The 27,698-nt window shown below is 53.5% G+C and overlaps 2 protein-coding genes across 13 annotated transcripts in view; one reads left to right on the top strand and one right to left on the bottom strand.

Moving 5' to 3' along the window:
• CDH23 (cadherin related 23) overlaps window positions 1-27,698 on the bottom strand; it is a 389,679-nt gene that overhangs the window by 37,346 nt on the left and 324,635 nt on the right. Inside the window, exon 1 of one of the 11 annotated variants that reach the window (XM_010963218.3) lies at window positions 1,119-1,250. The exons of the other annotated variants lie outside the window; for them this stretch is intronic. The gene's annotated coding sequence lies outside the window, so the exon portion shown is untranslated. Of the gene's footprint in view, window positions 1-1,118; window positions 1,251-27,698 lie in introns of those variants that run through there. 11 annotated transcript variants of the gene reach the window in all.
• VSIR (V-set immunoregulatory receptor) lies at window positions 1,194-25,506 on the top strand. 2 transcript variants are annotated; one of them, XM_045522748.2, is made up of 7 exons: window positions 1,194-1,325; window positions 12,038-12,463; window positions 13,119-13,175; window positions 18,823-18,930; window positions 22,130-22,157; window positions 23,870-24,063; window positions 24,246-25,506. In XM_045522748.2, the coding sequence occupies exons 1-7, from the start codon at window positions 1,244-1,246 to the stop codon at window positions 24,281-24,283; spliced, it is 933 nt and encodes a 310-aa protein (XP_045378704.1). In that variant the 5' UTR covers window positions 1,194-1,243; the 3' UTR covers window positions 24,284-25,506. The 2 variants fall into 2 exon arrangements, with proteins under 2 accessions (XP_045378704.1, XP_010961518.1); XM_010963216.3 differs by having other exon boundaries at window positions 23,867-24,063.

Genomic DNA, 27,698 nt, shown 5'->3' with positions numbered 1-27,698 from the left:
CACTTCTATTTGGGAGATCACTTACTCACTTATTCATCAATTTGTCTATTCAGATAAGAGTGTATTAAACATCTTCCCTATGTCCAGTTTTGTGCCAGGGACTCAGAAACATCATGGAGAGGCCCTAGTCCCCAAAAGCTCATAGTCCAGCTCAGGAAGGCAGATAAACCCAGGTGAAGATCAGCTGGTTGGAAACCTCAGGCTTGGTGTAATAATCAAAAGGGCTGTGGACTGGAGGAGGACCCTCGGGGAAGTTCAGGGTACTTTGTGAAGAAGGACTTCACTTAAGCCCTAGGGGATGAGAAGAACTGGGAGGAGAGGAGAGAGTCATTACCAGTGGTGCCAGTCCTGGGTGGAGTGCAAGAGCAGAGGACCAGAGGTGGGGGCTGTGAGAGAGTCCTGCAGACATCTACGTGCAGGGAGTGAGAGAGACTGCAAGGCAGGAGGTGAAGCTATGGCCTGGGTGAGAGGAGCCCTGACTTTCCATGAGACACACTATCCGAAGATGCACGTGCACATGCACACATACACATGTGTGTGTGTCCCAGTGTAGAGATGTGCCAAGCCTGCTGTGTACTCCTGCACCTGTGCCGAATCTGTGAATGTGTGCATGTGCATGGGGGTGTTGCGGGCTCTGGAAGCTACAGTCAAGCCTGCTCTAACTCAGCTAGCTCTTTACAAAAGTCAGATTTCATTCATCCATTCATTCATCCATCCATCCGTCCATCCATCCATCCATTCATTCCTCTACTGGGCGGGAGAATGCTGGGTACAAGCCCCTGCTGGTGGGTGAGGGCTGATAGAATCTATGATGACTTTTTATCATGCTAAATTAGACACAGATATACTTCTCAGGCTTTGCAACAATATGAATCCTCTGCAAACAGGAATGGAGGAGAATAGAAAAGGTTTTAAACTGGCAATAAAGTGGCGTTGACTCTCTGGGACACTGCCTGGCTCCCCTATCTACAGGGCCAGCCCACTGTGAGTCAGCAGGAAGCCCCTCCCACGGGGCCCTTGGAGAGCCAGTGCCCTCCACGGCCGCTCGGGGGCGCTGTGGGAACCCCGGAGCGGGCCGCTCTCGGGCCGCCCGCTGCGCTCACTCGCTCGACACTCACTTGTTTGGAGGTTTCCCCGCCAGCCGCGTCCCGTCCTCTCCCTGCGAACCAGGAGTGCCTCCTGCGCACCCCGGGGCCCCCGCTCAGGCCCGGCTGTCCTAGACGACCCTCTGCCCGACGGCGACATGGGCGTCCCCCCAGTCCCGGAGGCTGGCAGCCGGCACTGGGGGCCTGTGCTGCTTGCCTTCTTCCTGGCTGCCTCCCGAGGTAAGGTTGGTGGGAGCCTGGGTGCTGGGGAGAAGTACTGGGAACACCGCGGGCAGGGTGGGGTCACAGGTCGGATGGGGGCGCCCTGGAAGTCCCCTTCAGCATGCCGTGACTCCCATCCCGCGGCAGGGAGGCTGCTGGGACTGCTTGGCAGGGGGCAGCCGCTCTCTGCCAAGTGCCCTGGCTAGGCAGTTGGCATATCTGTATGCTCGGACAGCTGCCAAGCAGCTGCCTTTCCAACCCTTCCCTGCTCAGAGAGCCCAGGGCATGAGCACCTTCTGTAAAATAGGAGGTAAACACAGTGGAGACAGACCACTGTGTTCTAGTGGGTGTCACTAACTTTTCACACCTGTGGCATCTCCCTGCCCCGCCTCAGGGCTCCAGGATCTCACATGGTGCAGGAGTTGTGTACTCTTTAGCCAGTGCCAAGTACCCTGGTGACACTCCTGGTTGAGCTTTGGTGGGCACTGGTCAGTGTGGGCACTGGTCTGCTTCTGCACATGGGCGCCCATCTGGTCCTTAACCTGAGGGTCTGATGGCTGAGAGTTGTGGTCATCTGGTTCCTGGCATCCTAGCAAAGCTGTAGCTCAGGGACCAGTGTGGGGCACTGGGGAGAATGTGAGACACTTCCCAGCTTGGCTCTGAGCCCCTTCTAGGTCCTTGGATAACATATAGCATCTTTCTGGCCTCAGTTTCCTGAGCTCAGACACAGAAGCCATACACAGGGAAATGCCAGTTTCCGCCTCCAAAGTCTAGACTGTCATAATACCAGGTAGTATCCTTGTCAGAACACAGGGGGTCCTTGATGGGGGTGGGAGGGGCAAAGGTCCTTGTACTCACAGCCTGGCCCCTAGTTCTTGCCTGCCCAGAACTGAAGAAGCTGGATCTCAAGGGAAGAAGGGGCCAGCAGGCAGCCTATGGAACTAAACTCCAAACTTTTTCCCTGGGAAGGCTCAGGGAAAGTGTGAGTCATGCAGGGAGTCTGAGGAAGGCAGGAGGGAGGTGGGGAGCTTGGCAAGGGACCCAATGGGTGAGCCAGAAGAACAGGAGGACGGGCAGGACAGGGTGAGAGCAAGAGGAGGAGTCTGAGAGAATCTGGAAAACACCTGAGAAACAAACTGGGGAACCTGCGGGCAGCAGGTTGTCTCTGCACTTGGAAGCTGGCCTGGGTCTGCTCTAAGGAGGAGGGAGCCCACAACCCCCGGCAGAGCTGCCTAAGCCCTGAACTGGATGCTCCCCAGGAAGAGCCAAAGGGGGTGAGGGAGCAATGTCTGCACCAAAGCCATGGCTCATGGTGGACACTGATTCCCAAAGGAGCAGGGCACGGTGGCAGGCAGGAAGGCCAGCATCCCGCCCACCACAGACCACCTGCCCTGCCCCATACTCTCCAAGTGACCCCCCAAGAGGCCCTTCAGTTTTCTTACCCCAACCTGTCCTCCTTTGCCTGGGCTGTTCTCTGTTCAGCAGCCCCAGTTTGAGAAACTGAGTCCTAGAGAACTAGGGCTAGGGAGCCAGCCTGCAGAGCACCCGGTAGCAGAGAGGCTCAGAGCCCCTCACTGCATATCGTCTACACAGCCAGGAGACTTCGCCCCTAGAGGTCCGGGCTACTTAATCAGCTTGGGACTCCATCTCTTCCTGGGCCCAGCTCAGGGACATAATTAGGGTTTGAAGCAGCTTTCCACTGAAAGGAGTCAGGAGAATTCTCTTAGTTTTGAACTACCCTGGACTCAGTATTCTTAACTGTAATATGGGTATGCTAATCAATGTACATCCTATTCTCCAGTACAGTGTGCAGCAAGGGGGACAACAGATGGGGAGGCCTGGTTGCAGGTATGGCCAAGAGGGTCCGTGAATAGGAAAGACCCGCTCACCAGTGTGCTGAGGTGCCCGGCTGCCCTGGGCAGGATTGCTCAAGGTTAAACAAAGCCTTTATGCTTTTGGAAGGTGAGATGGAAATGGCTGGTGCAGACCTGTTCTCTAGCTCTTGGGGCTGGGCCCACACCATGGAGAATGGTGGTGGTGAGCATGGCACTCAGGAGCCCAGGAAAAGTTGCAGGTGACCCTTTCCTGGGCCTGACTTAGGATGAGATGGGTTGAGGAGGCACACAGGGAGCCAGGACCCAGCAGACCCCAAGGGTGGGAGAGCCTCTCCTGTCCCTGTTGGCATCCCTAGGACCTGTGGAAGTTACTGACTTTGCCACGTCCTCACAGGCTGACCCAGGAGTCCCAGACTCTGGTGCTAGCCCACTGAGGCACACTGGGGCCAGGGAGGGGAGAGTCCATCTTCCCCTCCTAGTAAACAGGGTTGCAGGACCTTGTTGAGTAACCCAGTGGTGCAAGCTTCTGATACATCAATGATCAGCTCTTAGGAAATCCACAATCCTCTGCCCAGAGGCCCTGGGATGGAGAGAAGCAGCCTTGAGGCCAGCCCACGGGCCTAAGGAGGCATCTACTCAATGCTGGGGCACCCAGCAATATTGGGGAGCCCCTTGCTGAGCAGGGCTGGTTGCTCCTGCTTTCCCCCAAGCAGGGCAAATGTTCCTTGCTGGGGCCTAATCTCCCCAGGAGAGGGTGGCCCAGGTGGGATGTACGTGGCTGGGAGGCTGAAAGAGGCTATCTTCCTACACGCACACACATATGGGATCTTAGTCCAAGCAGACAGAGGGAAATAAGAGAGGAAGGAAACGGTCCTCGGTGCCCATCGGGTCTACTGGCAGTGCCCCTCTCAACCAGCATTGACCAAGCCCACAGACTGAGTTTGAGGCCCCAGGTTTTAAGCCAACTGTTCATCCAGGAGCAGTCTGGCCTTACCAGGGGAGGATTAACTAGAGATCCACGGTACAGCTTCTGATGGACCCTCAGATCCCCTTAGCAGCAGCACTGGCATGCCCAAGGCCTTCCTGAGGCCAGCCTGTGTGGGAACGGTGAAGTGAGAGACCTGGAGTTGTGCGCCCTGTATGCCTGCATTCCCGTACAGCCCTGGTACTTAGCAGTCTGGCCTGGGGGGTCAGTCAAGACCTACGCTCAAATCCCAAGATGGCCTTCGGCTGTCTGTGGCTTTGGGCAGGTTATTCAGCATCCCTGAGCAAGTTCTCTCATTTCTCCAATAGGGGTGATGATAGCACCTCCCTCAGAGGGCTGCTGTGAAGTCAGTGCACACTTAACCCGGTGCCTGGCACCTGGTGAACGCTGTGTAGTATGATCCTGCCTCTTGGCTTTTGGAGACCGCATGCCATCGGCTCACCATCTGAGCTCCTTGCTGTCTGTAGGGTCTGGCGGAGTGCCCGGAGCATGGGAAGGCATTGACTGGTTTCCCTGGGATAGGACTCTCTAGAACCCTGGAAGTCTGAAGGTTTGCATGCTGGGCCCAGTCCCCTCTAGGCCCTTACAGTGTGAAATATCCATGGAAGGGCCTGTAGATTCTCCTCCTAAAGTCCCCAGAGATGGGGACTTTGCAGCTTCGAGGCAAGCTGGGCCTAGAGTTTGCTGGACTCATTGGGGTCCTTCTTGCAACTGATCTTAACATTCAGCATATTTTCTTTGGCTGACCATCCCCAGAAAGACAAGGGCCACCATTGTGCCCGTCAGGAATTCAGTACTGAAGTTGCCCTGCTCTGACCAAGCCAGCCTAGTCCCCTAACCTTTCTACATAGGATCTTATTTCCCATGCGGACTGAAGGTCAAGTCCTGCCTCTGCTGTTCACTTACTGTGGGACCACAAACCCACACATCCCCTCTGTCTGAGCCCTGGGCAGGCTGGGTGCCATGGTCTCAGCAAGGCTGACCACTCGCATCTGAAGGGTAATTCTATGATGATGTTTCCTGACCTTCAGTCATTTGTTCATCACTCTGGGGATTTCTACAGTGTCTGCCTATCACCATATGTACTTTCTTGAAATCTATTCATTTACTTAAGTAAATAGATTTTTGAAGGAAACTTTATATCACTGCCATAAATGGAAAGCCAGTATCACTTGCCATAAATAGAACAAAACCATAAAAGTACATAATAGGAAAACCAAATAAGGTAAATTTTAGTTGGAAACTATAGCCTGGGGAAGGCTCTAAGCCTGCTGTACCTTGCAAGAAAGGAAAAAAAAAAGAGCTTAGCAAGTAACAGATGCTTTGAAGACATACTGGCATCAAACTGGGACTTTCTCTTTGATGTAATCAGGACTGAAAGAGAATCAAAAAGGGAATAAACTTCTCTCTATGTGATTCAATATTATTTAATGCCATAAAACTGAAAGTAAAACTACCTACCCTACAGACATCGTCAGCTCCCCTCCCTCACTGCAGAAGCAGACGCACCATGCACCATCGTGAGGAGTGGCAGCTGGTGGCAGGGGGATGGTTCTGCTCTCCTGAGAGAAGGGAACAGTGCTCATGATCCTAAGAAGTCAGGACAGGGTCGGCAGGCCTTTCCTGTCCCTAATTCTCCCAGCCTCTGTCGCCTCCCCCAGATAAATATAGTGGCTCGAGCTGGGTCCTCTCCCGACACTGGGGCCAAGTTGTTGTTCCAACAGTCACAGGGAGAGCGGGAGAGGGAGTTGCAGCCTCGCTGGCCAGGTCATCCTGTCCATCTGCAGGAAGGAGGTGGAGCATCCAGTCAATCCCTGGCTACTTCTACACTCCAGACTTCTGGAGCCAGATGGCCTGGGTACAACCACTTACTATTCGTGAGACTCTGTACAAGTTACTTAACCTCTTTGTGCTTCAGTTTCCTCATCTGTAAAATGGAGATGATAATAGTACCTACCTCCTAGGGAGGGAGGATTAAATAAGCAAATACATGTGAAAGTGATTAGAATGATGCTGGCACAGAGTAAGTGCCAGCTACTACCACTACCCCTGAGACTCCTCAACTGAGGTTAGAGCACAGAAAGATGTGAATCTGAACCTTAGGAAGTCTTTACAGCACAGGATCTTGAGGGTAGCTGGCTGGGGCTGGTAGTCTGGGCCACATACAGTCGTCCTCAGGGAGGGCATGGGAGAGTTGGGGAAAGAGTCGTCCAGAGAAGCATCCACTGGTGTGGTTCTGGCCAGCCGCCCAGGCCCTCCCCGAGGAGGTGTGCTGACCAACAGCCTCCAGCCCCGGATGCATCGATGCTTTCCCAAGGTGCTGGAAGTGCCACTTCCTCCTATAGAGCCTGGCTTCCCCTTCCCTGTCTCCTTGGTCTGATGTGAATGGCCACTTCCTGCCGGGGGCAGGTATCAATAAACACATCTGAGATACCCTTTGTCCTCACTAGCCACGGAGCCCTAGGGGTGGACCTGCCAGCTTTGGGCCCTCAGCCCCTCACCCCAGGGTTACTTCCTGGAGCCTAGCACTGGAATCAGGACCAGTCCTGCTTGGTCCTTGCCTCTGTTTCCCGCTGCATTCTGCATTGTGATAAAGACAAAGCCTAGCCTTTCCTTATACCCTCCATGGACTGTCCTGGAGGACAGGGCCTGGCAGAGAGCTGGAGACCAGGTCCATGTCTTTTTGGGGCCCCCTCGGAGGGTGAGGGTATCTCTGAGGGCCTTTTGTACCTAGCCCAGGGCCAGCAACAGCAGGCCATCAGTAACTGTTTACTTACAACCCCTAGCAGCTGGACAGAGTTCAGCTGTTTGGGTGGGGCCTCATCTGATTACTCAGGCCTGGGACCCACCTCCAAAGGCTGGGGTGTTGCCTTGGCAACTGCAGGCCAAGCTCACGCCCCATTAGGGAAAATATACAGGCCTGTCCACACCCACACACACCCATCCCGTGCACACCCACAGGGTTTCACAACGTGCCTGCTAGAGGGAAGATCACAAAAACTTGCATCCTGAGATGAAGCCAAACAAGAGCTCCTTTCCTCTGCCCTGGAACAGAAACTATTACAAGAGGCTTAGCCCATCTGTGGCTGAGGATCCTACTGCTAGAAAGCGGCAGAAGCAGGACTAAATTCTGAGCAGAAGTTCCTTAAGGAACTCTGCACCCCCATGGCCTCTCTGCCTTGGGCCTGGCTCATGTTGGGACCTTGGTAAATATTTATGGAATGAAAGATGTTTTCAGTTTGGGTCTGAGGCAGAGTAAGGATGGCTGTGTGGAGAGTGCAGAAGTCAACTGGAGGTCAGTTCACTCTCTAAGTAGCTGGAGGATGAGGCATCAGCCCCACCTGCTTGGGGGTGGGGGGCTCTTCCTGTCTGCAGTGCTGGCGTGTCAGGGGTGTGGGCCTCACTTCAGCCACATGGGGCCTTATGGCCTTGGGCAAACCGCTTAACTTCTCTTGAGTCTATTTCTTTAAAATAATCTTTAAAATATGGGGATGATAATACCTACATCAGGGGTGTTATGAGGATTAAATGAGGTGAGTATAAAGACATGTAAGAAGTGCTCACAAATGCTCATGATCACCTTTGTGGCTCATTCCTGCCTCCTTCCTCTGCTCTGAGGAAAGACAATCCTTCTCACCTGACACAGGGTTTCAGAGCTGGAGGGGGCCTAGGAATGTGGGGAGTCTCTCAAGATAGGATGAAGAAAGGGAGGATCAGAGAAGGATGGGACTTGCCCAGAGGTACACAGCAAGGGCATGGCTAAGTGAGGACTAGGGCCTGGGGATCTGCCTCCTCAGGCCAAAGTAGTAATCCTGAGACCCAGAATTTCCCAGGTTCACAGCATTCTTCCTCCAGCTGCTTCTGCTGCCTTACCCAGCAGCTGGTAGGAGCTGGAGTTGGGTGCTGGGCCCCAAGTACAGCACAATGATGCATGGCTCCCATGCGGACACAGGCTCAGACCGAGGGCGGGGGGCATTTTCCTGTCCCACATGCCCTTGGCCACCCTGGAGCCAGGGGCCTTCCTCCCCACCCACTCCCCCTACTCTCCGACAATGCCCCAGGTGTCCAAAAGGATCTGCTCCTGACAATAAGCAACATCCTCCTGCCGAAGAATTATAATTCCAGATGGGCTATTTATAGGCCCTGATAACACACGTGCACATGTGCAGTTGTGGATGGCGTGGGGCATGTGTGCTATTTTCCCTAAGGCCGTGCCCTTGAGAGTCCCCCTAAGGACAGGCTGCCTTCACGCCTTGTCCTGGCTGGAGTCTCAGACACAACAAACAAGATGTTTTCTCTCCTCCAGGACAAACCCTGTGGATGCCTGGCCCGCTCTTGTCTGGCCTTTTTGCTGAAATTGAACTCCCTCTCGTCCACACCCAAACCTAAAGTCCAATGAAGCTTCTCCTTTTTCTAAAAGGGGAAGAGATCCTTCTGGGGCATATAGGGTGTTAGGGATTGAGCAATGCTTCTCCCCAACTCTAACTATTAACTCTCTGTGAGTCCTCAAGTAAATTGCCTCTCGGGCTAAGATCTCCTCATTCTGTGGTTGTTAACACCGTTGCTTGGACCCAGAGGGCTCTGGGCCTGCCGCCTTGCTGGAGGCCCTGCTGCTTGCTCCCACCCTGCCCCACCTCCCTGTTCTCACGACACCTACCCCACCCACAAGGAAGCTTCATCTTGCCAGCATCTTGGCCCTACCCCAACCACACCTCTGTCCACGTAGCATCCCCACCCCACTCAGCTCTGTGCTCCACTTCTTCCTTCTGCCTCCATCTCTAACTCTGCCTGTCCTCCTCCACCCACCCCAGACTTACGGCCCTGGCCTTTACTGAGCCAGCCTCCCCATAGCCCCCAAGGTGTGTGTGCATGAGCAAATGCTACTGAATCTGGATTCAGCCCCCACCCTTGGGGGAAGCTCTGGGACTGAAGATTTTGGGAAAAGGGAAAACCAGCTGGGAAAGATGCTGGTGGGAGCTGCCACATGGCCTGCTAAGGAAAGGGGGTGTGCAGGGCAGAGATAATCCGGGGTCTACTCTTTGGGTAGGTTTTTGCTCTTCCTCAGAAGATCCTTTCTGTAGCAACTCCCCACCTCCATTTACTGGCACAGCCATAATTCTACAGCTACGCTTCCACTGGGGACCTTGGGTAGGTCAGCTCCTCTCTGAGCCTGAGGGTCACATTTGTAGGACAATGGGCTTGGGCAGTAGAATCCCTCCCTGGTTAGCCCAAGGAGCCACAGTCATGGATCAGAAACTCAAATGTCCACGGGGCATTTATGGTGAGGGAGTGGAGTGAAGCAGGCCAGGTGGAGACACTAGGGAGTAGTGGGGACTGTGGCAAGCTGGAATGGCAGTTCCCCATCTAAAGGGGAGGCTGCTACTCAGCTCAAGCTGATGACTGCCTTGTAGGAAAGCTGGTTTAATGTTAATCTTTTGATTTTCAAAGAGAACCTAGAGGTCAGAGTTTTCCTATCAAGTTCCTGGTTTCTAAATGTTGGTGATCTACAAAAAAATGTAAAATACTTTCAGAGTCAAATAAAATATGTTTGAAGGCTGGGTATGGCCTGTATGCTGCCAGTTTCTGAAATTTTTTCTGTCAGTCAGTGTCTAAGTGCCTCAGTTTAATTCTGACTCTCATACTTATTTGCTATGTGACCTTCTGTAAGTTTCTTAACATCTCTGTGCCTCAGTTTCCTCATTGGTGAAACAGGAATAAAGATAACACCAACTCTACAGGGCCGTTAGACATGCCCATAAAGCACTTAGCATAGCACAATACATGCTATTTCTTCTTCTTCTAGTTCTAGCTAGATCCTGCTTTACCTGAAGCCCCTATACCCCAGGTTCTGAGTTCACACCCTCTGGAACTTCAGGCAAACCACTTTCCCTTTCTGGGCTTCTATATTTTTGCCTGAAAAGGAGTTCAGCATCTTGCTAAAGTAGTTCTGAAATCTCTGCTCACCTTAGCAATGACTTTCCAAAAATCTGGGGCTCCAAAACATGGCTCCCTCTCACATGTGGGTAGAGTGAGTGGGAGGCTCTGGTGTGTATCTGCTGTCCTTGCCTTCTGGGGCTTAAACTCCACCTTTGCAGAACTATCCTTTCAGGCCATGACTTTGCTGCCTTCTTGCACTCTGCTTTAAATATGCCAAGATTGGGTTACAGCTGTTGTCAGTCATTCACACCTTAGTAGGAAAGAATCTGAAGCTGGCTTCTCCATTCTATTATGTAGAAGGAAATATCTCTTGAGTTGCAGAAATGAGTTAGCTCCCAGGTATCAAGGACCAACTTTCAGAGCACTCCACATAAATTATCTGTAACTCTGTCTCAGCTCTGACAGGACATGTTTCCCCTTCTGTGCTTTACAGTGAGGAGTCTAAGGCTCAGAGTCTAAGTAATGCACAGCTGTCGGGCTCCAGTGCAGGTTGGGTCAATGCCAAAGCTACACCAGGCTGCCTCTCTCCTGACTGAACCAGGATTTCAGCTCTTCAAGGGAACTGGGGTGGGGGATGGGTTCTAAAGGCAGGGAAGGGGCATTTGGAGAAGGAAGTGACCTTGTTATTTTGGGTTCAGGCAATGGCAATGGAAAGGACACACCTATTTGGGTCCTGTACCTATTTCCAAATTCTTCCCTGTCTGCCCACAACAGCCCCTAAGATGCCAATCAAAATTAAAGTACCACTAATATCTAATCATCACAGCTATCCCTCCTGTGTCTGCAGAGGGCATGAGAGCTCACATCTCATGTCCTCCTCTTTCCCTCCTCCATCCTCTCTCAACCCTGTGTTGTAGCTAATATTTCCCGCATTGCACACAAGAGGAAGCTGAGGCTCACAGCTAGATAGAATTTTCTGTTTTTAAGGGCTAGTGCTTTTGGGGGTCAACATGGTTAAAAGCTGGGAGATTGGGGTAGGGTAAAGAGAACGAGGGGATTGCTTCACTTGCTTATTGAAAACAATGAAAAAGAAAATATTTCTAAGATTGGGTGGCAGGCAGGAGCCTGGATGAGATGACCTTTCTGCATTCCCCAACCCTGCCCTTGAGACACCTTGGTTTTCCTGCTTCCCCATTACCTGACTCAGGGCACCCTCTCTACTTGCTGGAATCCTGTCCATCCATCAACCCCAAAGACCCTCCCTCCTTCAAGAAGTCCCTTGACTATCCCCAGGAAGGCCATGTCCTCTCTCCTCCAAGTGCCCTGAAGGCTGGCACCAGTTTACCCTTTAGCCTCTGGGGTTACTTTGTCAAGACGCAGGACTTGTCTGCCCAGCTAGGTCATAAGCTCCCAGGGGAGGCCACATCTTCAGCATCCAAGTGAGATGTAGCACCTGGGATAGGCTTCACACAGGGAGATGCTCCATTAGTGCTCACTGATGAGGAGGTGGGGAGGCACGGCCAGCCCCAGGAATGGGCAGGCCCAGAGGTGCTGATGGCCCCTAGATGGGTGGTCAAGAGCAAAGGACCACTGTTCCCAAACAGCCTTCTACTCCCCAACCTGCCTCCCACCTGATGGTGCCGGGCATGGAGGCTGGAAGTGCCAGGGGCCAGGCCAGGGCAGAGCCACAGTGCCTGTAGCAGAGGGGTGGGAGCTGGGTCCAGGGCACATGAGCCACCGGGCAGAGGGACACATACTGGCTGGGCCCAGTCCACTGCCTGCCTGGGGTCTCTCTACCTTGTCCAGCTTCACCTGGGGGAAGTTCCTGTGGTTTCTCCCACACAGCCTGGGATGGAGTCGGGTTTGTGAGCTAGTGAAGAAGCTGAGGCTTGCGGATGTCAGCTGACTTGCCTGGAGCTTGTGGCTGGCGAACTTGCATCTTTGAAACCCTAGGCCATTGTTCTTCCCTACTCAGAGGGCACTGGGAGTGGCGCTGTCTCAAGCAGGTGACATGTTCTCATCTCTCTGAGCAGGTCTGGTGACAGCATTCAAGGTCGCCACGCCATATTCCCTGTACGTGTGTCCCGAGGGGCAGAATGTCACTCTCACCTGCAGACTCTTGGGCCCCATGGCCAAAGGGCACGAAGTGACCTTCTACAAGACCTGGTACCGCAGCTCGCGGGGCGAGGTGCAGGTCTGCTCGGAGCGCCGCCCTATCCGTAACCTCACATTCCAGGACCTTCACCTGCACCACAGTGGCCACCAGGCCAACTCCAGTCAAGATCTGGCACAGAGCCACGGGCTGGAGTCAGCCTCGGACCATCATGGCAACTTCACCATTACCATGCGCAACCTGACCTTGCTGGACGGTGGCCTCTACTGCTGCCTGGTGGTGGAGATCAGGCACCACCACTCAGAGCAGCGGGTCTATGGAGCCATGGAGCTGCAGGTGCAGAGAGGTGAGGGCTTCCTCTGCAGGACAGCTGGGAGGTGTTGTTCCTGTGGGTGTGGTTCTGTGCTGGACTGGAAGGGTGAGCAGAGAGAAGGACAGTGTGACTGTGGGGGGTGGCGCTGGTACTACAGGGTGAGTGAATGAGATGGGGTGGGATGCTGTCTCAGTCTCTCTGGTTAGCTCATTGTGATGGAGAGGAAGGGTGTAGGTGGCTCTATTTATGATGGTGGGGCTTTTTAATGGGAGAGGGTATATGATCCTGGGCTGGGAGTGTGACTGCTCATGACAGTTCCACAGCAGTGTGTGTGTGTGTGTGTGTGTGTGTGTGTGTGTGTGTGTGTGTGTGTCTGTCTGTCTGTCTGTCTGTCTGTCTGTCTGTCTAGGTGAGAAGACAAGGGGTAGTGGACTAGACAGAGGTGTGGGTGAGGGCAGGTATCCACAGGCCCCTGGGGTGGCACGACAGTGGGCAGGGCATGCCCGGCCGTGCAGTGAGAACATGCCCTTGTGCGTGCATGTGCCTGCAGGTTCCAGCTGGGCCAACACTGCCAAGGGGACACTAGCATGAGTACTTGTGACAAAAGTGAGGCACGCCAGCCTGGACAAGCCTCCCTGGCTTCCTGAGCCTGACGCCCACCTAATGACCCTTTTCTTCGCTCCCACAGGCGAAGAAGCACCATCCAACTGCATCGCGTACCCACCCTCCTCCAAGGAGAGTGAAAGTAAGGAACCACCCTCTTGGTCCTTCTGGGTTCTCTATTCTCCTGTCCTCCTCCTGGACCCAGACCCCATCCTGAACTTTGACCTCATCACCCCAAGCCCACAGAACCCCTATTCCTCCTCGTTTGCTGCTGCCCCTCCCTTTTGTTCCCTCCTCCACCTGAGCCATTGGGCTGCAACCCCCAGAAGCCCATGCTCTGTCTAAGGCCCAAAGCCTGAGGAAGCTGCATCCTGGAACCCTAGCTCCTGACTCTCTGGGTGGGGCTGTGCCCTGGCCGTGACCTTTGGCCAACATGACAGGTCCTGGGTGCCACAAGCTGTCGAGCTTGTTTTCTGTGGGCACTGCTCCTATCCACCAGCCCTCTGCCACATGGGAAGGTTGGAGGGCTGTGTGTGTGGGGGTCCTCTTGGCTTGGATTCAACTACTTAAAATTTCTTTGTTCTGCTTGTGGGGGAGGGAGGAGGAAGAGGCTCAGAAAGCGAACAGAACTGCCTTTTCTAGAGCTCCTACTATGTCCCAGACACCATGCCAAGTCCTTCCAAGTATCAGTGGTTTCTTGTAAGAACCCTGTGAAGCAGGTGTCACTGTCTTCACTTTATATACATGGACACAGAAGCCCAGAGAGGTGACATAACTCGCCTCAACTCACACAGCCGACAAGGGAAGCACGCTGGGAATGTCACTTTCTTCCCACGGTTGGGGAGAAGCCTAGATGTGCAGTGCCATGGGTGGCAGTCAGCCCCCTGGTGTTGGTCCAGAGATGCCCTACAGGGCATGGGGGCACTTGTCAGGCAAGAATGTCCAGCAGCTTGGAGACAGCAGGCAAAGGGTAGACGTCTTAGGGGCGCCCCCTCTTCTGAGAGCAGAAGGTCTTGGCTTCCTCAGCCTTCTCTCCATTAGTGTTTATAGGGTATCTAGTGTGGACCAGCCCCTGCCGAGTCCTGAGCTGTACAAAAGTGCAGGCCTCCTTCCTGCCCTCCAGGAGGACATAGACGAAAACAGAGGCCAGGACTGGGAACAGTTCAACTACAGCCCCTGCCAAAGCCCTACTAAAAGGCCGTGGTGACTTTCTACTCAAACTATTCTTTTTTCTTTGACCCAAACAATGGACCAGCCAGGAACAAAATTAGAACACACAGTTCTATCTGAGCCAGACCCACATGGAGCTAAGAATAAGTCCCTCTGCCTGCACACCACAGAGCTCACGTGTGGCCTCGGCACCAAGCCACTGCCTTCCTCACTTTCTCCACCGGCGACTCCCTGAGGAGGGTGGAGAGGGAGCCCCCAAGCAGCCCCTCCCTTCCCATGCAGCAGTCTCACGACTGTGCAAACATGTGTCCCTGTGTATAGGACCGGGTGAGCCTCACCTGGCGGGCTCCACGAGTGTTCACTTCCCCATGACTCCATCTATCTGAGCAACCGCTAGCCCCACTTCTGCCTCCAGGAGCTTCTGTAGAAACAGGCACCTCTGCTACTGTCCCCATCTCACAGATGTGGAAACTGAGGTTCAGACAGGTGAAGGGACTTGTTCCCGGTCTCTCAGACTCCCTGAGCCAAGAGGAGAAGTCAGAGTACCTGATTCTCAGTGTGCAAACCCTGCCTGAGTGCTGGGGCCCTCCCCTCTATAAACGCTAATTTTCTGAGAACAAGGTGTGTGAGTTAAGTCTTGGAGACAGAGATGAGAGATGCCGGAGGGGATGATGCTAAAGAAATCAGGTGTGAAATGGAGGAGTAGAGATTTGGGTCATTTTTCTTGATCTAGATTCTAGAGAAGCAACTGCTGGAATTAAGGGAACAGAAATCACCTGGGAAATGCCAGAAGTCTGGCTGATAAGAGCCCAAGGGTGAGGCAGAACCTTGAACTTGACTGTTAAGAGTGGGTCAGGTTTCCTTTGCTGGGTATGTCAGCTCTCACGTTTTGACATTTTCCTTCCTCTCCAATTCACAGGGATGTGCAGCCTCACTCTGGCCTCTGCTTCCCAAGCTATAGGCTGTAGGAAATTGGCTCCTTATGGGCCAAAGGGACATGTCTGCTTCTGTCCCAGCTGTCAAAGGCAGGGGGATAGTTTCAATGAGCTCTGGACTCCTCTCTCAATCCCCTTCCAGACTCTTTGTTTTGGAGGTCTGGAGACTACAGCTGTGGTGGAGTCTTGGCACTAGAGCGGAAGTGGTCTCAGATGAAAAGGAACCTGGCTGTACTTTCGGGTGGGGTGTGGGGGCTTTGGTAAGTGCTTCCATTCTCTGGGCACCATGTGTCCATTGAGCAATTGGGAGCAACTGAGTCCCTCCCCTGCTAGCAGAGAGATAATCGGTGCTACCTAAGGTGCTGAGTCAGGGATCAAAACTTTAAATGCCCCCAGGGTCAGAGAGCTGGTGGGTGAGACAGTAGGGAGAGATAGAGACCTTGGCGAGCAGGCAGCTGCATCTGTAAGTGCAGTTCCAACCGCTGTGCGTCAGGAGGGGGGACCAGGGTTGCCAGAGCCACTGAATTTTCAAGCAAAGCCAGAAGTCCAGATTTTACATGAACTCTCTCAATTTTAAAATGTTGGCAACTAATTTAAAAAATTAAGTATTCTGTTGGCCATATTTGCAACTTGATTCCATTCCAGTGAAAGGCAGTACAGTGAAGTGGTTAAGAGCACAGATTCTGAAATTAGCCAAGGTGCTTAACCTCTCTGTGCCTTAGTTTTCTCATCTATAAAATGGAAATGATGTTTATAATCATACTCTCCCAGTTGTTATGAGGCTAAAATGGGTAACTCTATGTAAAGAAAGCCCTAAGAACCATCCCTGGCACCAAGTAAGTGCTGTGTACCTGCTAGCTATTATTATTTCTAATGCAGAATTCTAGGTCTGGCTTCATGAGTCATCCTTTCCCCTGTGCCAAGGCAGGATGGCAAGTGGATGGCAGTGGACAGTGGATACACATCCTGTTTTCTAATGGTTAGAAACAAGTGCCTGGTGACCCATGTGCTTAGTAGGCCCCAGGGCTGGCCACTGGGTACTGCCCCCCACTGCCCTTTGGAAAGAGCCCAGTCCCTGCTGCAAGACAGGTGTCTCACAGCTAGCCTTGGCACCTGATCAGTTCATGACGCTTACAGCCAAGAAGCTCTTTGAATTTTCCTTCTCTAACTGCAGCCCCAGTCTCCTAATGTTATCTTTGGGAAGTAGGAGGGGATTTGGTCTATGAAATCATCTGAATGCCCACATTGGCTTCCGGCAGCAGGGGAGGTGACAAGAGAAGAGTAGGACTGAGGAAGGTGGTACCCAAGGAGTCCTGAATTGCTGAGGGGCTGTGGTTTTTCACTGAATCCAGGAAAGGGGGCTGGGCAGCCCATCTCCCTGAGATGCAGCCTCCCTACCCTCCAGCATAGCAGGATGTTTGGTTTGCTTTCATCCAGCCCTCTTCCTGGGGAACCAGGCAGTGTCACGGAACTCCCTCCTCCATATACACCCTCGGGGTGCTGGCAGGCCCGGGACAAAGACTCACTGAGCAGGCCAGGCCCTCCCATCCCACCCAGCTGTGTAAGGGCCTGGCACACTGCTTGGTGCTGGCCAGGCAGCTGCCTCTGCCAGTGCCTGATCACCTCCTCAGCAAGAGCCTGGCTCTGGTGGCTATGCTCCCGCCCTGACCCCCCAGGGACTGGCCACATTCATGGAGGAGTGGGGAGGCTGTGTTCTGCAGAGGAGCCCGTTGCCTCAGAGGGCAGCTGGTCCACAGAGCTGTCCCCAGACCCCTGTCTCTTGGCCCTAGCCTCAACTCCCAGCCCAGGTTGTAAGGAAACCAAGTCCTGATCCCGTAGCAGGGCCACAAACAGGGAGTCTTTGCCTGGGGACAGCAGTCAGGCAGAGAGGCTGCGCCAAGCCGACAGGGAGCCGGATTCAGTGGTCACTGACTGACTACACCAAATGCTGCTCAGTACCAGTCCAGAAGAGACCTGCTTTGATGACCAGATAAGAGCGCTTTGCAGCCAGCTTCTCTGTGCCCACAATAAGGTCCTGTGTTGGGGTTTAGAGATACTCAAACGTCTGAATTATAGACTATTTTACTTTCAGTACTCCACGTCAAAGTGCAGCCTTGCTAAGATCTGCGGGGAACCTGCTTTAATGTGGAGTTGAACTTGCTTTGTAATGAGCACAGCAACTGTTCCTGTACCAGCGGGTACTTCTAAAGCGCCTGAAAACAGCTTGTTCTCTTCCTCGGCATGAACAAACCCCCGAAAGCTTGTTTACACGGCTGGGTCGTTCAGCAACACAATGAGATATAAAAACAGCCTTTATTCCCAAATAAGTAGTGCAAAGGCAACACTGAGGCATGTCCACCTTTCCAAAGCTCCCCGGGGCCAAGTAAGGTATCCCAGCCCATCTTTGTTGGTCAGAGGGAAGGGCCAAAATTGGGAAGGAAATGCGTTTACGCTGGTTGTGGTTCTGAGGGCACGTCTGTTCCCAGCTAAACTCCTGGAGTCAGCAGATGGACTGAAATAAATCAAACCTCCCATGCTGTTGGTGGGATCGTGAGGAGGTACAACTTTTTGGGGGAGGACAATTTAGCAATAGCCTGAAAGAAAATACACATATGCTTTGGCTCAGCACTTTCACGACTAGGGTTTTATGTACGGATGTACTTGCCCCAGTGAGCAAAGATGCCTACGCGAGGAGTTCACTGCTACGTTATTAGTTATGTTGAAAAATGGAAGCAACCTACATACCCACCAACAGGGGACTGTTTCAGTAAATTTGGGGTGAGCCGTGTGATAAAGCCCTAGGCAGAATGAAGTGGATCTCAGTGCCGATACAGAGAGGTGTCCACGCTGTGCTAAGTGGGAAAAGCACTTGTCACGTGACCCCATATATGCTGTATATGCAGACGGTGTATCTAGACTATACACAAGAAAACTGCAGACAGTGATTATGTCTTTCCAGGGGGCCAAGGAAGAGGGGGAGGAGGAAACTTTTGAATATTTTTTTTAACTTATACTTTTTTTTTTTTTGTCATTTATAAGGTTTAAAAAATTTTTAAATGTTGGACAAGGATTCACATTTCCCTAGTTCTCATCCCAAGCTTTTTTCCTTGTGAATTGTACATGTGAGCTCATTTTCAGAGGCCCTGTTCTGGAACTAAGGAATCTCTCAGGGGATAAATAGGGCTTTTTATTCATTTTTTTTTATTGTGATAAAACATATATAATAAAAAAAGGTTAAAATGGCAAATTCTATAAGTGTACAACTCAGTGGCATTAATTACACTTACAATGTTGTGCAATTATCACCACTATTTCCAAAAGTTTTTCATCACCTGGGCTCCTTTTGACTCCTTTTGAACTCTGTGGCATGGGGTCTCTCCCTTTTTAGGGAACCACCTGTAGCCCAGGGTGATCAAGCTGTTCCTAGTGGGCTGGGATGAGGACCCTTCTCTCTCTTCCCTCGAGCTGCCTCAGCTGTAAGTGTCTGGCCTAATTTCTGGGTGCTCTGGCCCGCCTTGGGGTCCCCAGACCTTTCATGCCTCTGTGAGTTACTGAGGGTCTGGCTGTGGGGCCTGGATAAAGATGGGTCCCCCTGCTTCCTGGCCTCATCTCTGGGCTTCAGCTTCCCCTCAAGAGGAACAGTGGTAATGGGGCCTCACTTGGGCTGCGTCTCTGTCCTTTCAGGCATTACGGCTGCCGCCCTGGCTACCAGCGCCTGCATCGTGGGCATCCTCTGTCTCCCCCTCATCCTGCTCCTGGTCTACAAGCAAAGGCAGGTGGCTTCCAACCGCCGTGAGTATCCCTTTCCTCCCTGCCTGTCTGGGTTATGTGTGAGTGACCTGCCCCAGCCCCCTGCTCAGCCCCAAAGGCCAAAGACAGGCACAATCCTGCTCTTCAAGAGACAGGAGCTGCTACAGTCCTTGCAAGGACTGGGCTCCATGGTGGAGAGAGGAGACCCAGGTGTGCCACTTCTATGGTGTGAGTGCCCACCAGCCCCTGGCAGTGCTGCCTTGGTGCTCAATAAATATCTGCTGAACGGCTGACTAATCATGTGGAGTATAAATTGGTTTATAAAATTGGTTTATAAAAATGCGGAAACTTGGAGATCCTTTGGGGACCTGATTTAATGTATGGGTAGGCTTGTTTTGGTAGTAATCGTTGGGACAAGATGACCTTTGGATTCTCAGAACTGGGAGGGATCTTGGAGACAGTTTGGTTCAGATAATGGGTGAGAAACCAAAGATCAGCCAGGTTAAATAACTAACAAAACGTTACGTAACTCAGTAAGTGGCAGAGCTAAGATTCAGAGAGCTTTCAACTCACGCTTCTCGGGAATATAATCCTGAGAATCTGAGTAATAAAGATGCACATCAGCATGAGCTTCAAAGCCAACAACCCCTAACCCATAGGACTGCTGTGCCAGGTACCATGCCAGGCTTGCTGTATATATTCTCTCATGACTCCTCATAACACCTCTAAGAGTTTGGTCCTACCATTGTCCCCATTTTATAGCTGAGCAAGCTGAACCACAGAGGGAGTAAGTAACTCACTTAAGGAACCACCCAGTGAGGACATGGTAGAGCCAGGTTTCAAGTCATGGCCACAGATACATTTTCGCTCATCTCTTTGGGTGACAGTGCCCCTTGCCCTTCCTTTGACCCCACCCCTGAGCCTCGGCCAGTCTTAGCCTTCCAGGAGCAGGAAGGTGGGGACCATTGCATCATCTCCCTGACCTCTTCCCCTCTGTCCACTGCTCTGTCGCCAGGTGGCTTTGGCTCACACCTGACTTCCTTTGGCTGGATGGTAACAACTTGATACCCCTCTGTCCCTCTGTCTGTGGGTTACTCAGGGGCTATGGCCACCTCTCCCTTCCTCTCAGGATGCCCTTATTCCTCTCACAAAACCCTAGGGCAGCCTATCTACAGAAACACCCCAGAGTTGGGTCTGGGGTGGGGGAGGGTAAAGGGCTTGGAGCAGAAAGGGGAAACCAGGGGCTCAACCAGGGAGAGAAATTGCTGCAGAGCTGTGGTCAGCCTGTGGTCAACCCTTGCTCATCCGTGTGGCACTTACATGGAGATGGGGAAGGGACGAGGAGGGAGACATGCCCAGCTAGGCTTGGCTCCCAAATAAAGAGGTGCTTTCTGGCCCCCTTACTCCAGACCACAAGGCTGCCTCCATCAGGGAGCAGGAACTGGGAAACAAATTCCAGGCAGAGGCTGGTGTTGGGTAGGGGCGGGGGGCTTTGGTGCCTCATAGCATTCCTTTCAGGGTCCCCAGGGATTGGGTCAAGACTCTGCTCATGTCCCAGGCTGGAGGGAGGAAAATCAGAGGGGACATCCCCAGGCCAAAACTCTGTGGGGGTGTCCTTAGGACATGGAGAGCCTGGGGTCAGCACACAGTATCTCCTACTCCAAGCATTGGGACACTTGCAGTCTGAGGGCTTCCCAGAGGAGGGGACAGAGGAGCTGGATGCTGAAGAACTGCACTGAGAGATGGGTCAAGGGTGTGCAGTGGGCCAGTTGGGGCTGCGGTATGACCAGTGTTGAACATATCCTCTGAAACCCTACATGAACCCTGTTTCTGTAATGGGTGGCTATCACAGTACCTTATCCCCAGATTTAATATATGTGGTAACAGAAAGGTATCAATAATTTATCTAATAAAATTTTTTTGAGGCCAGTCCCCTGCCGTCTCCAAAAAAGAAAAGAAAAAAGAAGAAGGAAAAATGAGTTGTATAATCGAAGGCTTAGAGACAGACACAAGAGATGCCAGGGGGGACGATGCTAGAGAAACTAGGTACAAAATGGACAGGGAGTGGAGATTCAGGTCATTTTTCTTGATCTAGACTCTAGAGGAGCAGTTACTGGAATTATGGGAACAGAAGTGCCAGGAGTCTGGCCACAGGGCAGAGGCTGAGCAGCCTGGAGCGGGGCAGCAGGTTGGGGATGGAGTGGATGGGGAGTGTGTGTGGTGCACTCTGGGCAGGACAAAAAGAGAGAAAGAGGGTTGGGAGCACTGAGGAAGGCAATGAACTGCGGAGGCAACGGGTGTAGCAAACCCTCTTGTATTAGACGGGGACTCGGTTTCCCTTGGGCAGAGGAGAGGGGAACTGAGGGAACGTGGACACCTGCATGAAGCCTGACGCACAGTCGCCCAGTAAACAAGGAGCCATGATTCCGATACCTCAGAGATTTCAGGAACTTTTGTGCAACTTCCTCCTGGGGGTTGTTATTGTGCCCCTCCCCTACTGCTTGTTTCCTCATCGTAATCAGCAGGGAAGCGCTCAAAAAAAACGAGAAGAATCTGTGGGAGTACGTGGGGGAGCTGCAAGAAAGAGGGAAGTTGGGGTCGCTGCATCTGGTCGGTTTGGGGGTGGGGAACTACAAAAGTGGGGCAGGAAGACAGCAGTTTAGATGCAAAGTAGAGGGTAGCAGAATGGCTGAGAAGTGATGGGGTCTGAGGTCCCCTATGGTTCGTCTAAGAGATGTTGCCTTGGAAGCCACACTATTGGGCAATGTGGAGGATGGGACAGAGGACCAGGAACTCTAATTAGGAAGTGATCTTGCAACACTCCCACACGGTAAATCATGGGTGACCACCAGAACGTGACAGATTTCCAAACAGCAAATTCTGGAGCCAGGCCTTTGGTTGGTCCTGAATGTCTAGTATCACCAAGTTAAGCCCTAGGAGTAATCACTGGCTGCCTTTGGTCTCCTGGTAACAAATGTTTTCCTATATTCTTGTAAAATGCAGTCCAAATTTCATTTATCCTTGGTCAAAATGGGCCGTTTACAGAGGCCTCACCTGCTGGGTAGACACGCAGAGAACTGCCATACGGGCTTCCTGAGCCAATGGAAGTAGGATCCAGGACTGAGCACGGCCCTGCCCGGGCTTGCTCCTGCCCCCCCAGGGGCATCGGCCAGTGAGGGCAGCTATACTGTCTGGGGAAGCCTTCTCTTTCTGACTAGCTTCTCTGTCTGTCTGTCCTTAGGTGCCCAGGAGCTGGTGCGGATGGACAGGTAAGGCCCTGGAGACCTTCCCAAGAACACTTCCCACAGCTGCCCCCACCCTGACTCAAGGCTTGGCAGGCTGTCTCTTTTCTTGCCTCTCCCTGGACTGCTGTCTTTGTAGGTCAGCGTCTACATCCGAACTATTTATGCAGCAGTTAATGCATAAGGGGGAGGAGGAGCTATTAGCCAGGACAGATCTACTCTCCTGCCTTCACCAGGATCTTTTCTCCTCTTCTCCGTGGTCACTGGTTAGGGCTGAGAACACAGATATGGCCTCCTGATCCTTCCTGGGCCCTGGACCAGCTGTCAGGAAAGAGATAGTTCTCTGCAGTAGGGCCCCTGTTTAGCTGCCTGGCACAACTGGTTAGAAGGCATTTGCCATCTGCCACTGAGGCTGACACATCTGTGCCGATGGGCTGTTCTCCCTGCCACTCCCCACCCAGCAGGCTGAGCTCCAACACTGCCTGGATGAGCAACGCACCCACCTCTGGGCCTCAGTGGTCAGCCAGGCTGGCGTGGGGGAGTCGGGGGGAAGCAGCTGAGCCCAAACAGACACTGAAACATGCAAAGGAGGCCAGCACACCTGGAGTTGTGGCCCCTCTCGGCAGAGTGCCCCAAGGAGAAAGCTGTCAGGCCACTGCAAACCACAAAGGCAGAGGCTGACTGGGGCTCAGAGCAGGGTGGCAGGTTGGGGATGGAACAGACAGGGAACGTGTGTGGGTGCACTCTGGGCAGGAAGCTGGCAGGAAGCCTAGCACGCAGGGGATGCTTGGGAATGAGCCACACTTAGGAACTTGGCCCCAGTACCTGCAATGCCAGATTCAGAGCTCCCCTGGGTGTTTGAAAGGGTGTTTCAAGACAGGTCACAGGAAGTCCTGCTACCAGTCCTGCTAGAATCTCAAAGTGGGAAGGGTCCTCAGACGTTGTCCTACTCCCAAGCAGGAAGAGGGGAAGAGAATGCCTCCCCTTCAGCTCTAGACAAGCTGTGGGGACATCCAGTCCTAATGCTATTAACTCTACTGACCAAAGAGAGACTTGTCCCCAGATTCCTGAGGCCAGTGTCCTGGAGTGCCTGGCCTTGGGCTTCCTGCCTGGGCCTGGGGCAGATGGTCAGACCACAGGGTGGAGCTAGGTGAAGAACTGCACTGAGAGAAGGGTCAAGGGGGTGCAGTGGGCCAGCTGGGGCTGTGCTACGACTCATGTTGAGCATGTCCTCTGAAACCCTACATGAACCCTGTTTCTGCGATGGGCAGCCACTTCATAGCGCCTTATCCCCACATTTAACATATGTAGTAACAGAAATCTGACTTCCCTGGTGGAGCATCTGAAAACGCCCAAGATGCCCGGAGAGGTTTTGCAGTGTGTCTCCTGAACACTGAGAACAAGCAAGCCCCTTATGTGATCACCCTTTTGTAAAATTCACCAATGCTTGTTACCTAATATAAATCATGCTCTTATTTCTAGATTTAAAATCAGGATAGGTCATGAAAGTCTAGCAAATACACTTTTCCCTACGAAAAAAAAAAAAAAGGGTCACATGCCCTCAGCTCAGGTGGGAGAGTGCAGCCCATGGCCTTTCTCTCTGGTCCCAGATCCTCCCTTCCTGCTATGGCTTGGGTGGGAAGGCTGGTGAGAAGGGAGCAGAGAAGTGGGGCTGGTGGGGAGGGCGGAGGTCAAGTCCCATGCAGCACAGATAACCTTCAATTCTGATTTTCCAGCAGCAACATTCAAGGAATTGAAAATCCTGGCTTTGAGATCTCTCCACCCTCCCAGAGGATGCCGGAGGCCAAACCCAGGCCCCCACTGTCCTACGTGGCCCAGCGGCAGCCTTCTGAGTCTGGGCGGCACCTGCTCTCCGAACCCAACACTCCTCTGTCTCCGCCAGGCCCTGGGGATGTCTTCTTCCCCTCCCTAGGTTGGTGCTTCTTCCCCCTTCACAGCATGATGGCTTGCAAGGTCATGACCTCTCCATGGCCTGCAGGGCAGGAGCTTCACTCCCTACCCTTCCTGGGAAGTCCTCACAGCTCATGGTGTGGGGTTGGGGGATGAAGGACAGAGGAACTCCCCCCTTCACTCTGCTTCTCCTTTCTTTTGCAGACCCTGTTCCTGACTCCCCAAACTCTGAGGCCATCTAGACCAGCTGGGGGCCAGTGGGCCGTTGTAGCTGGGCCTTGGGCAGGTGCATTTAAGGCAGGGCTGGCCCTCTGAGTGGTCCCTTGGCCTTGGCCCTGGTTTCTTCCTTCTTGCTCTAAGCCTAGACTCTGAGATTCCCCTGATGGCCAGGCCCTCAACCCCTCTGGATACTACACAACAGAAGGGAGGTGTTGGATTGCTCAACTCTTGTCTCAAGGATGCTGGGGTGCTGAGACCCCACTCCAGAGACTGGAAATTCACCAGCTACTGTGCTAAATGACCTACATCCCAGAATTGCCAGCTCTGTGGCGGCTTCTCTCCCTGGGACATGAGCCTTGGGACCGGACAGCATAGTTGGGCTCCGGGTAGACCTCCCAGTGCTATCCTCCCAGGCAAGAGACACAGGACAGGATGTGGAGAGACTCCTCCCAACTGTGGCAGACCAGCTCTCCCACCTTGCCTGGGGCTGTGCATCTGTCAGACCCACTCTTTGTAACCATGGGGCTCTGGGGCTGGGCCTGCCTGGCCCCAGGCCATGGGAGCCTTCCCCAGCTGCCTCCTACCAGCAAACTCTCTGAGGATCTGTCAACAGGTTAAGCAAATCTGGGGCTCTCACCGCCTGCACTCTGGTCCCCAGAGCCCATTGGCCAGAGGCCTCCAAACAGGAAGTACACACTGGGGCACGGTGGTCACTGTGAGCCAACTGGCATCTTGGGCAATGGGAACCAGGCTAGAGGTTGCACTACTCACCGCAGATGGGGGTGAGGGCAAGCCAGTGGGGCCTGCTGGGAAGGTAAGAGAGAGGGCTCCACCTCCCCTCTTCCATGTAGTCAAGAGAGATGGTGACCACATAATGTACTGCCCGAACTGTGACACTTTTGAGGAGGAAGAGGGCATGCTATTAACTACGTGGGCAGCAGTCCCAACCCTGTGGATGGATTGTAAGGGACTGTTCAATCCCTGCTCTGCTTCCGAGGTGCCTGAGGCCTAGGGAGCCCTCCTCCCCTCCCCCCCTCCCCCCCAGTCTTTAGTCCTCTCCATTCAGTCAGTGCTGAGCCTTCACTGCAGAGTGACCCTGTCAGGTGGGAGGAGAGGGCACGTCCATAGAAAGGCTTGTGTCTGCTCTCCTCCCATCTCCTGCTTCAGGGCATGACCTGGGTTTGTTTTATACACATATATGAAGGGAGTCCTTTGTGGAATTTTGATTAAAGGGTTTTAAAGCACAGAGAGGAGTATCTCTGTACACTCTGGGGTGAAAACGGGAGGTGGGGCCTGGGGGGACGTGTTGGAGCTGGGCAGGACCCCAGGGCACCGCACTGCGGGGGACATCTTTTCAACTGGGCGTTTCATCTGCCAGCTGCCTATGCTGGCTCTGCTGAGCTGGGCCTGGGGCTGACAACCAGGGCCTGCAGCTGAAGCCCAGGAGTCCCCCGGCTGCGTGACATTGCTTCCAAGCTCCCTTCTCAGGCCCAAGGCTGTAGGCCAGTGTGGGCCTCCTGCTGTGCCTGGGGGCCTTGAGGAGAGGGTGAGTGTGGGCCTCTGGCCACAAGACCACACTGACACCTCCAGCGGCCAGAACCCTGAACCCTGGCTCCTGCTTTGTTCCAGGGGGTCCACTCTTCTATTCTCACCTGCTGCCGTGGACACTCAGTGCCAGCTGTCACAGAAAGAGGGTGCTGTTCTCACAGCTTGTGGGGGCCTAGTGGGCAGGGATGGGGAGGGTGACACCTGCTTGGGTCAGGGCCAGGCTCCACCCAGGCTTGCAGGACATGCCCACAGACCAGAAAGAGTGTTCCTGTGCAATGGGGAGGCTACATTGGCCCAGGCCCCAGCTTCTGACCTCAAGACAGAGACAACTTCTAAGAATCTGGCTGCCATACCCCAGGCCCAGCTGCCTCTGTATAGAGAGAGGGAGGAGGCCCCAGAGCAGAAAGCCACCACATTTCCTCCCCAGCTTCCTCCTGCATGGCCTCAAGCTCTTGTCTCTGGATCTTTACTAGTGAATGCACCTCGGCTTCGTGGTTTCCTGTTTTCAGTAAAATTTACTCTGAGCTCCAGGCTCCATCTTTATCCATGACAAAGTGCCCTCCCTGACATGGCAGGGAGAGGCAGGTTGCCAAGGTGTCCCTCCGTGCTAGCCCTGGGCTGGCAGTGCCTCTGCAGATGCCAGCCCTGGTGGCTGAGCCCTACAGGCCCTAGTTCAGCGCTTGCCGACCGAGGTGCCTGGATCAGAGGAGAGCAGCAAGTACGGGGTGCTTGCCTCCCGGGGGCTGGGGGGAGCCCCGGGGCCGCTAGCACTTTGGCCTCTGCGCAGGGTGGGACTGAGGCAGGAAACATGGATCATGGCACCATCTGCAGCCCTGGGAGGGAAATTCGTGCTTTAAAGCACTAAGTCATCGTTAAGAGATGTATCAGGAATTGGGGGACCTGTGATGTATCTCCCGATGTTCACATTTAATAAAGGCCTCCTGCCTTTATTCCCACAAAGGGAGAGGCTAAGAGAATGGAATTGACACTCTCTGAAAACACACCGCAGAGGCCTGTGGAGATGCTGCTGTTGGATCAGGCTGGCCCTGCGTGGGGGTCTGTGGGGATGGGCACTAGGGCAGGTGTGCAGGAACACCGGGGCCTGCTTCTCAAAAGACCAGCCCTGGGGCTGCTCTCACTGCTACCTGGCCAGAGCTCCCACCTACACCAGCATCCTGGGACAGAGGGGCTAGTGCCTCCCCTTCTTCAGGCTGTGCTCTGTGGCGGGGGCACTGGGAGGACGTGGTGGGGTTGGAGGCTGCAGGGGCCCTGTCACCTTCCACCCCAGCGTGGGCACTGTCACCCTGCCTCCTGGAAGAGGCCTTCCTGGGTGTCAGCTAGAGCTCTCCAGGGCTGGCCTGACTATGCTGGAGGTTGGGCTAAGATTTGCTCAGGGAACTCAAAGAGAACAACAGTGGCAGAAAGAGGAACTGGGGTTGCCAGCCAGGATGCTAGGTGCAAAGTCCTCTTGAGAAGCCAGCACTCACACAGCCCACATGAGCGTTTGTCCCAGCCCACTGAGAGCACTGACCACCTAGCCTCTTCACTGGGCATTCACTGTACCCGCTTTGCATGGTCCCTTCTGCATGGACCCTGTGTCTACCTAACTATTCTGTGGGTTCTAGGGTGGGGGTCCAATAACAACCTGCCCTTTGGACTGGGTTGCAAAGTTGACAACGGATGCATAACACCATGGGTGATGGATCAAACTAGGATGCCAGGGTTCTGTTCTCTGGACCACTCACAATCGGCAGGGCCACCTCTGACTTTCAACGAGCTCTAGTTCCCAGCAGCGTTGTCTGGGCATGGTGGGATCTCCTCAACAGCAGTAATGCCCTGAGTTCTTGCAGGCCAAGGGGCAGAGGTTTCATTTTGTTTTACAGTTCTGGT

Source organism: Camelus bactrianus, chromosome 11 (assembly GCF_048773025.1).
Source record: "Camelus bactrianus isolate YW-2024 breed Bactrian camel chromosome 11, ASM4877302v1, whole genome shotgun sequence".
Taxonomy (NCBI): domain Eukaryota; kingdom Metazoa; phylum Chordata; class Mammalia; order Artiodactyla; family Camelidae; genus Camelus; species Camelus bactrianus.
This window is presented reverse-complemented; position numbering and strand designations above follow the sequence as displayed.